Raw genomic sequence first — 11,326 nt, 5'->3', positions numbered from 1 at the left:
AATATGGCAACAAACGAATTACATTGGGTTTGACAAAGGTCAAAATTCACTTCATTTTCTAAATTAATTTGGTCTTGCCTGTCCCTTCATTGTTTGTGTGTCATGATGACCATTTACGGTACATTAAGAAAGGTGAAAAGAAAACTAACCACCCCACATAATTACAATGCCTCGTTTCCCGCAAACATTTATCTTTGAAATAGTCATCTAAAATTTGATCTCTCTCACATTCTAATATTCTTTCTGTTAGCAACAATCTACCAAAGTTAAAACTTTTCTCTCCATCGTTTTTTATCAACATGCCTCTTCCTGGATGTTCAAGCGGTGAAACCACTGATTACTCAAGTGATGAGTACGAGAAAATGTGGGATAGTTATTCTACTGATGACTACACTAATGAAGAAGAAGACGATGAAGAAGAAGAGATGTATGATCCTTATTTTTTTGAAGACCCTACTGATTACATGTGGGAAGACCAACATGATGATGATAGTTCCAGTTCTAGGGATGATGGCGATGATGAAGACGAGGAAGATGAAGACGATGAAGATTAAGGGTTGTTATGTTCTGTTGTTATGTTCAGTTTTTATGTTGGGGTTTATGTTTTGTCTTAGTTTCTGGTGCTTTTGCAATTTTTGTTGATGATAGTTGTAGAACCAGAACATGTCCTGTGAATGCTGTGTAGATTTTGCTTAGTTTTAAGGGTTTAATACATGGGTTGGTTTAATTCATGATTTTTATCTTGTTATTTTTACAAGAATCTTATTATTTCTATATTTTTCTTATTAAAAATAATTTTTTTATAATAAAAATAGTATATGAACAGTGTTAATGTAAATAACCGTCCATCTTAATGTTTACTTAATCTCGAGGCTTTTAAACCACGATCGTTAAGTGGACCGCTTCATTTGCATCTCTTCATCTCTAAGATAATCTGTGGTATCTATCCACACACCCATCAAATCACTTCAAATCACTTCAAATAAGGAGAGAGAGTGTTGCAGTAGAGAGAGAGTGTTGCATGTCCACGTGGGCATTGTTTGAAAATAAGGAGAAGGGCAAAAATGTCAAAAGTGAGGTTGAAAAGTCAAAATTGAAGAGTGGTTACTACTTGGGAACAGATTGACATTATGTGTTACTAATTGGGAAATTACCCTTATTATTATTATAATTATTATTCTTTTCACCTTTTTTTTACAACCCATACCACCAGTGGCGGACCTAGAAGGCCCAGGATACACACTGGCGTACCCTCACTTTATGTTAAAAATATACTTATTCATAAAATGAAGATCGAGATTCGTTGAAGTATTGCACCCATAAAATGAAGTTTTTGTTTATTATACAACTGCACTCTAATCCAAATCTGATCCTTATATAAAGTAGGAGTTGTTCTCAATATCGAATATTATTCATGACATTAGGAAGGTTTACTTCAATTAAGCAACAATATATGTTAAAAAAAAATAAAAAAATAAATGTTAAAACCAATATTTAACATACATATTCATATTCAGAACAAGTAACTTAACATGTATAACTCGATAATCCATTTTTGCTAAACTTTGGATTCTGAATGTGTCCCGTGTTTGTGCAAATTTAAGTGGCACTGTTGTAGGTTCTCCGAAAGTGCGTACACGTTGACATTAGGGACAAAGAAATGTTCTATTTTCATACTAGAGACCATGTGTACCTTACATGGGGGGTCAACCAATTTCCTGGCATCACCACCGCATACCCATAGTTCGGAATTTTGAAATTTTTGGAATTCCGACAAATTCAAAAACCAAAATTTATTAAATTTCGACCCTTATTACATTTGGAATTTCGGATAATTTCGGATATTTCAACTTTATATTTGGAATTCTATTTTTTTGAAAAACCGAAATTCCGAGCGGAATTCCAGAGTTTTGTTCGGAATCACAAACTATGCGCATACCACAATTTTATCACATTACAAAAGTCAAAAAGTCAGACGTCAGTTAATGTGTCACGTGCCAATAGAAGTGGTGTGCCGTATCCGCATCCTTGGAGGCAAATTTGAAGACAAAAATGCGACCAACAACTGTTTGTGAATGGATTTGCCACCACCAGAGTTGGTTTTTCGGGTTATTTCAAAATTTGGTACCAAATGCAATTGCTTGCTACCACTTATAGATACTCTAAGTATTTACTCAGTGGCATATACATAATGAAAGCGTAATGGGTAGTTTATTCATTAAAGAAATACCAACGTCTATCCATCACGTAAGAAGTGTAAGGGAGTAATATCTTCATTAAAGAATATTAAGCACGCGTTAAGCATAAGTAGAGATCCCAGTGCAATCAGGACATCGTCCTCCAAGATCGACTCGCGAGCAGCTCGCTTTATGTAGGTGGTACACTCCAACTCGCTCAAGAGCGTTCCAAGAAGACTGAACGACCTAAAGCAGAACGCTTCGAATAAAGACATTTTCCTTAATCCAAGGGTAATCATTACCAAAGCCATATCTGTACTTCCAATTACCAGGAATTATGAACTACTGCACCCACTCCCAATGATCACCGCCTTCCTACCAGAACCAAACTAACACTCATTCGTAATCTCCACCCTACATATGTACAAGGGAGTACACGTGTCTCGAAGATCAACACTCTCTTGTGCCTATAAATACCACCTACATGAACTACGTGAGACCTAATTCTTCTCTCTCCCCAGAATCTAGAGAAGATACGTAGGCAGCTCGCTACTTAGCGAACTCGGTCTTTCCCAAATCCAAACCCTTTATTCTTCCCCCTGTATATGTAAGGGAAAAACACCCCTTTACATTGGCGCCGTCTGTGGTCTCGATTACTTGAGACACCAATTTCACATAAATCAAAACTCAAAAACCAAAACTCTCAAGCCCACGAAGCATGGCAAGCCTCGAAGCTCAAGTTCAAAGCCTCACAAACCAGCTAGGCTTGACAAATGAAAGCATTTCCTTGCTTCGGTAGGAAAATGTTGCTCTTCGTGCACAAGTAGACGCACATCAACAACCAGTTGGGAACGTCACCGAGAACGGCATCAACGAAGTTAATCAGCAGATTAACGAACTATCGCAACGAATTGGCCAAAGCGCAGTAAGAAAGGACGCAACCCAGATTGTCCAGAAAATGCTCAAGACGTACCGTGCATCGCCATTCACCACAGAGGTACTAAATAAACCCACTCCTCAGGATTTTGTTCAGCTACGTTTTCTGATGTACAATGGCAGCACATGCCCTGGTCAACACGTGGCTCGTTATATCCAAAGCCTGGCACTCTATAGTGCACCAGAGTTCGATCACCTCCACTGCCGTTTGTTCCCAGCTAGTCTCAAAGATGGCGCATTCGATTGGTTCTTCTTACTCGAGCCAGACTCGATAAAGACCTTCGAACAACTTACCGATTCGTTTGCTAGTCAATATGTGCACAATAGACGTAAGAAGGCTGATCTGGACTCGCTGTTCCAGCTCTCACTAGGCAAAGACGAAACAATTCATGAATTTTTAGGTCGGTTCAAAGTTGAACTACTGTGCATGGAAGCAGGATTGAAAGAGTCTTTCGCCACCTTGGCATTCTACAACGCTTGCCGTGTGCGAAACACGACACTCGCCAGATCGCTGATGAAAGAGCGCCCCGAGACGTTATCTGAGCTTTACACTCGAGTCGACAAGTATATAAAGTTGCAGGAAAGCCTGAACCGTCAAGGCCTACCAGAAGAAGAAGAGGTCGCAACAATATCAGATGACCCCCCAGTCTCCAAAAAACGCCCCCGACAGCAAGAGCGGAAGCCGGGTAACAGAACGAATAACAACCAAGAGTTCACCGTCCTGACACGCTCGCCTAATTACATCTTAGAAAAGATCAAGCGAGTTTCATATTTCCGACTTGATGTGAGGCAACCAGTGGACCGACTTAACAAACCGTACTGCGCATTTCACCGAGCCAAATGTCATGAGACCGATGCATGCTGGGGGCTAAAACACTACCTCCAAGATCTCATCGAAGCAGGGCATATCAAACAGTATACTAACATAGCTGACGACGACTTACGCCATAAACTCATGGCTCGCCGAGTGCGCAATAGATCCCCACCTCGCCAGGACCACCACAAGGTTCAAGCTCGCTCCCGCAGCAGAGGACGTCCCCGCTTCCCAGACCGTGACCGTTCTCGCCATGAACGCCGACATCACTCATCAGATCGCGACAACACAAGAACTATTCATATGATCACTTTCCCATACGATTCCGTGACATCTTCCAGGGAGAAACGCAGGTGTGTCGGCGCACTTTAAGAAGTTTATCCACTACAAGAATACTGAGCGTTTGCCATGGTCTTAGACCGTGGCTAAAGACCTTTTGACACGGTTCTAAGCCGTTGCCAATGCGCCTGTGGCTAATCTTTGGCCACGGCTAAAGACCGTGGGTAAAGCTTCATTTTTTGCCACGGACATAAACCGTTACAAGGGCTGTGGTAAATGTCCTCGTTTGCCACAACACTAAACCGTAGCCATTGCTCACACGACCAGCCCAATGTCTTATGTGGACTTGGATCTATAATTTGGCAACAGGTTTAGACCATGGCAAATGTCTTTTGTGGATAGTATCTAAAGTTTAGCCACAGTTTATGGCCGTGGCAAATGTCTTTTGTTGGATAAAAAAAATTGATTCTAGCGCGCCATACAAAATTCATACAATTCGCATCACCTGCAGTTCATACAAAATTCATACATTCCAATCAAACCCACAAAAATCTTAATTATCCACAATTCAATATTTCATACTCAAATATGTACTCGCCATAAGGTTTTTTTTTACAACATAGATCCCATTAGGCATCGTAACTTACTTAAAAGAACAAATATAACACTCTTTAAAAATTTAAACACTATTTAGAATGACTCTTAAAAAAAAATGAAAACATCACCGTATATAGTGCCTAAACTCGACAAACGATCAAAGTCTGCCTATTCCGGTTTGCTTGCTTGTACCTCATCATGTTGGACAGTAGGCTAGGCATTGAAGATTGAAGATATAGCTAAAACCATATAAAATCAATTATTAGAACTTGAACTACACACATTTTCACAGAAATTCACAGAAAAATTAAGTCAATATATAAGATTCAGTCATCATCAAATAGAAAGATTAATAATACAAAACACTAATAAATATTTGTTTAAGAATTAAGTATCACAATCACAGAAGTAGTTTGTTGGTTTCTCTAGATAAACAACGTAGCAGCGCATACATCTGAACACTATTTTTGAATTATGAAAGATTACCTGATTGAGTAGTTTTGAATATGATATAACCTCGTGTCCAGTTGATGATGGAAGAGACGGCATGTGTTCATCTATTCCTCATACTACCTGCAAGAGAGAAAACAAATGGAGTTACATACCTCTACAAGGATTAATTACACATACCAGTCACACCCATACCACTATTAGACGTACGGATGGAACCTCTGGCAAATAAGTCACCTTTACTAATTTCGGTGTTGCTAACACACTATGTGCTAACAGGCGTACCACTTAAGACTTGGACCTGGACAAATTAACGGATGGAATCTCAGATGAATAAGGTGACAAACATGAAAAGTGGAGTAAAAACACTTGCAGTCCAGGACCAAATGTTAACAACAATAAAATTAAAAAGAAAAAGAAAATAACAAACAAGGAACAGAGGGCAGGCCTTATAGTATTCAATGTATGTGGCACACAAAAGATGACTTGTACAAGCGTGATTCACAATAAACTTAACGGCATCAATTTGAACCTGAATATATTGGGAATTATAGAAACAAAATGTATGAATACATATTACAAGGATGATCAATAATGATCCGCATATAACATCAACATCACCCTTGATAATCAAGTAAAACAAGCCAATAATAAGAATTATGCACTATAACAGAGCATAGGTGATATAAGTATTTCTTGTAAACTAATATAGCTGCTAAGAAATTCACAGAAGAACTTACAGGCAAAGGCAAGATATTCAAGTTGTAACCATGGGTCACAAACTCCTCTACTTTTTGTGGGCATTCACTGGAGAATAAGTATCAACAACATTAAGTACACAGAGACATACTAAAGCATACAAAGCTTACAATAGCATTTACACAAGTATTGTATAGTCGAGGTTCTCAGCTGGCTCCCATGTGTCATCATCAGGGCCATATCCCTTCCAACTTACCTACAGATTCAAGGCAAAGTGTAAAACTGAAAAAATTAACAATAGCAAAAACATATAATCCAAAATGCATTATCTATTACAACTAAAACTAAAATAAAAATAAAAAATTCCGTAGAACCATTTTTCCCAAGAATGCCAAACATAATACATTTAGATTGAACAAAAGGTCGAGTAAGCAAAAGATTTGCAAATATAAATATGCATCACAACTTGTTGAATCGGAAGAACATTCAAATAAATGAATGGCTATAAATTTCCATTATACAAGTACCTTATAGTACAATCCAGGTTTTTTCTTATCGTTTGGATTGCCATAGCAAATATCAAGTATCTTCCCCACTTCATATTCACCTTCAGGAATGGCGTCCCCATCTCCAAATACATCCTCTTCAGAGATACTTGACTCCAGCTGGTGTCTTGTTGAGCTCTAGTCCCCAACAAGGAGAAGTTTACACACAGCTTCTGCCATTCCTCGGCGATGATAGATAATCCGGCGACTTCATTCCCGACTTCGGAAAAAAAAAAAGGTATTATTTCAAATGTATGCACTCTCATTGACATGGGAAGTTAACAGCAACTAATCAATAGACCTTGGTATCTGGATGATTGAGCTCTAAGCTTTTACAGGTGTCCTTATTAAGGTTAACTGCCCATTTATACAGTAAGCATTACAATGAGTCAACACTTTGTTAATGAGATACTGAAACAGTATATGACACATGTTACAACTATTTGACTTACAGTGACAAGTTTAACCCCGGATGTGGCAGCCCCAAGACATAAACCAGTGGACATGGCACCACAGCCAGAATACAAATCAAGTAACTTCATCTCGGATTCCTCTGAAGCTTCACTAGAACATTCCTTACTCGAACTTGGCAAAGATGGTTCCGAACTCTCTTGAAGAATCTAACCAGATTTGTTATCGGTCGATATTGACAAAGATATGGCATAATCAGATGCCTTTCCAATACTAAACAAAACAGTAATATACCTGCTGGTAGGCTTTGAAAGGTTGAATAAGGCAAAGAGTATGCCATATTATAAAAAAAATCACACTGCGGTATTTCCGCTAAACTGATCTATTTAATAAGATGAATTAGTCTGGACTGAAATGAAAGAAAACACACTAAAGAGGGCAGAGTGATAGAGGCAAACATTTGAGGGCACTTGTAAAACTGTGATATTTGAAACCAGACATTCTAATGGGTTGTCGTCTCTGATTTCATAATAGAATACATGTCTCTCTCGAATGTGCTATTCAGCTCTTGGGTGACAACCTATTTAAAGACCTAGTTAAACATCCAAGCACAAAAACACCATTACAATAAACACACAATATATATAACATAACAAAGTGTTGCAGCAGGTCGGCAATTGATCTTACAGTATCAACCGGTCTAAAAAACCATTGCGCTCTAAAATAAGGCTCCTTATTGTCGGATTCAAAAAATTCCACTATTCTTCCTATATAATTGAGCTTTTCACCTTCAGACTGCTTGAAATAATACTCTTGGTAAGGATAGTACATAGTGAATAATGCTACCACAAATTCATACTTTCATTACTCACCTGCACATAAGCATGAACATATAGACTATAAATAGCTTGATCCACTTCTGCTTTTGAAAAATGTCTCTTTGCTAGTAACTTGTCTTTATCACCATTCTGGAAAAAAACAAAAAACAAGAATACCGGATATCAAAATGGCCCATAACAACAAAATACACGATCTCAGAGAACATACATGACATCAAAAAAATAGCCACAAGTAATTTCGTCAAAATAAGTATAAAAAAAAAAACAAAAACAGATATAAGAGTGCAATCGAACCTAGTTCTCGTGACTCTACCATGAGAGAGAGTGTGTGAAGGGGAAAAAATTGATGCTTTTCCTCGAACTTCAACCTGGGTGAGAGACAGAGAGAGGGGGGGGGGGGGGGAGGGAAGTTCTATTAGATGAGAGAAGTGAATAATATAGAAGTAAGGTTTATAGAGGAGAGAGAGAAGGAAGACAAACCTTGTTGTTGCTTTAAAATCGAGTTTTCTTTCGAACAACTCGAGTCTTCTTCTTCGATTTTTGATAGTTGTTTCGCGTTACTCTTTATTTTCACAAGGGTTTCATGAGATCTTAACGGACATCAAAATCCAAGTCTAATCCAACGGTGGACGAAACAAATGGACAGCCGTGGCCAAAATGGGAACTAAATTCCAACTACTTAAACAATACCCCACGACCACTTAAAAACTTGAACACGACTGTGGGCCGTTGGACCCTGGCAACAGCTGATGACAGTGGCTAAAGCAAGGTTGTACTTGTGGCAAAAGATTAATTTTATTGTAGTGATCATTTTTCTTCACAAGCGTCACACGCCCCACGAAGTTCAGGTCGAACCGCAGGGGATATTACTTTCACCGAGGCCGACCTCAACAAGGTTTGCCTCCCTCACAATGATGCACTTGTCGTCCATGTCAAGATCAGTGACTGGACAGTCAAACGCGTCCTGATAGACCCTGGCCAGTTTGTGCGACATTCTCTTCTATCATACAATTTAAGAAATGAACTTACCTAAGTCAGTCTTTATAGATCCAATCGCTTCTTTTTATGGGTTTAATGGCTCCAGGGCCGACCCAATCGGCGATATCATACTTCCAGTTTCATTGGGATCTAGAGAGGACAAAGTCAGCTTCAATACACACTTCAGTGTTCTAGACATCAAATCGTCCTATAATGCTATTCTAGGACGGCATTGGATTCATCAAATGCAAGCTATTCCATCCACGTTGCATCAAATCTTCCGTTTCCCAGGCCCAAGAGGCATGATGGAGCTTCTAAGCAATCAACTCGAGGCTTATCATTGTAATCAAATCCTCTCTGCAAACAAGACCGCTGACCTGCATACTCACACAAGGAACCAGCCCACCAGTTATACAATGGCCAAAGACCTGGTTGCCGAGGTTAGAGCCAAAGCACCAAAACAACTCGCTGGGGGCCAGTCGTCTGTTTCAACTCCAAAAGTCAATCTAACCATTGTTGCTTCACCAGGTCGGACCCCAGAAGTCACGTCATTCGTTGTCAATCCAGCAGTCAAGACCCCAGAGGTCGCTTCCACTGTCGTCATTCCACCATTCAGCACCCCAGAAGTCGTGTCGTCATGTTTTGCACAACCAATATCAATTCCGAAGATCACTCCAGACTCTGTTGTCATGACCACAGAGGCCATTCCAGCCCCTGTTGTCGACACCATAGATATCGCTCCAGCTCGTGCAGCCAGTTCCACTCTCTCTCAGATCGTTAAAGTATCACCAACTGAGGAAGAATCCGCGCCAAAGATAACATCTCAGCATGCAGACAGAGAGCGAGTGAACCTAGGAACTGAAGATGATCCCAACACGGCACGCTCCCAGACGAGCGTACCAAGGCTAGGCAAATCCCATATCAGGCCCGCCGTTACTGCATGCTCAATAGCAAGTTGTTTAGAAAGTCCGCTGGTGGCCCTCACTTGAGGTGCGTAAGCCCAAAACAAGGCCAACTGATTTTCGCTGAGATTCATGAAGGAGAGTGTGGAAACCATGCGGGAGGTCACTCTTTGGCTCACAAAGCGATCTCCCAGGGATACTTTTGGCCTCGCATGCAGATCGACGCCAAAACATATGTACTCAAGTGCGTCAAATGCCAGACCTTTGGTCACAACATCATACAACCAGCTCATGAGTTGACTAGCATCGCGAGCCCTTGGCCATTTCACATGTGGGGCATGGACATCATGGGACCATTCATCCCACAGAAAAGTACTGGATTCCGCTTCGTCTTAGCTGCAACTGACTATTTCACTAAATGGGTCGAAACTATTCTACTCACAAATGTCAAAGAGTCACATGTCAGAAACTTCATCTGGACTCATATCATCACCAGATTTGGTTTGCCGCACACACTGGTGATGGACAATGGCTCACAGTTCAAAGGCAAAACGGTCAAAGAATTTCTGGCCAAGTGGAAAATAGTTCATGCATTTTCCACTCCCCAGTACGCACAAAGTAATGGTCAAGCTGAGGCCAGCAACAAAGCAATCTTAGAAAATTTGAAAAAAAAGATTGAGAAGACCAAAAGCCAATGGCCAAATCAGCTAGAAAACATTTTGTGGGCTCACGCACTTTCAGCGCAAATCAGAATCTGGTAGTCGCCATTTTCTTTGTGTTACGGCACAAAAGCCGTTATTCCCATCGAGTTGACAGTCACTACTACTCGGTCAGAACTTGTCGAGTCTAGAGGCAACGATTCCATTTTAGCACGAGAGGTCGATCTGCTGGAAGAACGGCGCGACCTAGCCACCGTCAGAGTAGCATCCTATCAGTAAATTCTGAAGAAGTCCTACAACAAGCGAGTGCATCCTCGATCTTTTCAACCCGGCGATCTAGTTTTGAAAAAGACTCAAGATGACTCCAAATTAACACCAACTTGGGAAGGCCCATACATAGTGGAACGCGTTGTAGGCAGCGGAGCATACTGGATCAAAACTCAAGAAGGGAAATTATTATCACGACCTTGGAACACTTATTTGTTGAAGAAATTTTATCAGTAAAATTACTGTAAATTCTCATGTTTTCTCTTACTGTAAATTCAAAGTTAATTTACTTTTGTTTATTATTACAATTCACTTCATTTACTCGCAATGGCAAATCTCACAACACGCTTTCATAAGCCCACACACTCTCCATGAGCATAACGCTCTCAGGAGCTTACAGGCTCCACAGGCTCTCCGAGTCTCGCTAGTTGAGGACCTATACTTCTAGGATCGACTTCGGCCGAACGCCTCCCGATGAAGCAACACGCTTTCATAAGCCCACACGCTCTCTCGCGGAGCGAGCGCCTCGAGCTTACAGGCTCCACAGCCTCTCCGAGTCTCGCTAGTCGAGGACCTATACTTCTAGGATCGACTCAGCAAGAACGCTCCCAGTGAGCAACACGCTTTCATAAGCCCACACGCTCTCCGTGAGCAGAATGCTCTCAGGAGCTTATAGGCTCCACAGCCTCTCCAAGTCTCGCTAGTCGAGGACCTATACTTCTAGGATTGACTCAGTGAGAACTCTCCCAATGAGCAACACGCTTTCATAAGCC

General features: G+C 40.6%; 1 protein-coding gene across 1 annotated transcript; it reads left to right on the top strand.

The window, feature by feature from the left end:
* The first annotated feature begins 3,135 nt into the window (after positions 1-3,135).
* LOC147518354 (uncharacterized) lies at positions 3,136-4,299 on the top strand. The gene has a single exon (XM_086593893.1). The coding sequence runs from the start codon at positions 3,136-3,138 to the stop codon at positions 4,297-4,299; it is 1,164 nt and encodes a 387-aa protein (XP_086450019.1).
* The last annotated feature ends 7,027 nt before the right edge of the window (positions 4,300-11,326 follow it).

This window comes from Coptis chinensis, chromosome 2, assembly GCF_015680905.1.
Source record: "Coptis chinensis isolate HL-2020 chromosome 2, ASM1568090v1, whole genome shotgun sequence".
NCBI classification, from domain to species: domain Eukaryota; kingdom Viridiplantae; phylum Streptophyta; class Magnoliopsida; order Ranunculales; family Ranunculaceae; genus Coptis; species Coptis chinensis.
The sequence above is the reverse complement of the archived record's forward strand: the minus strand, read 5'-3'. Positions and strand labels throughout refer to the sequence as shown.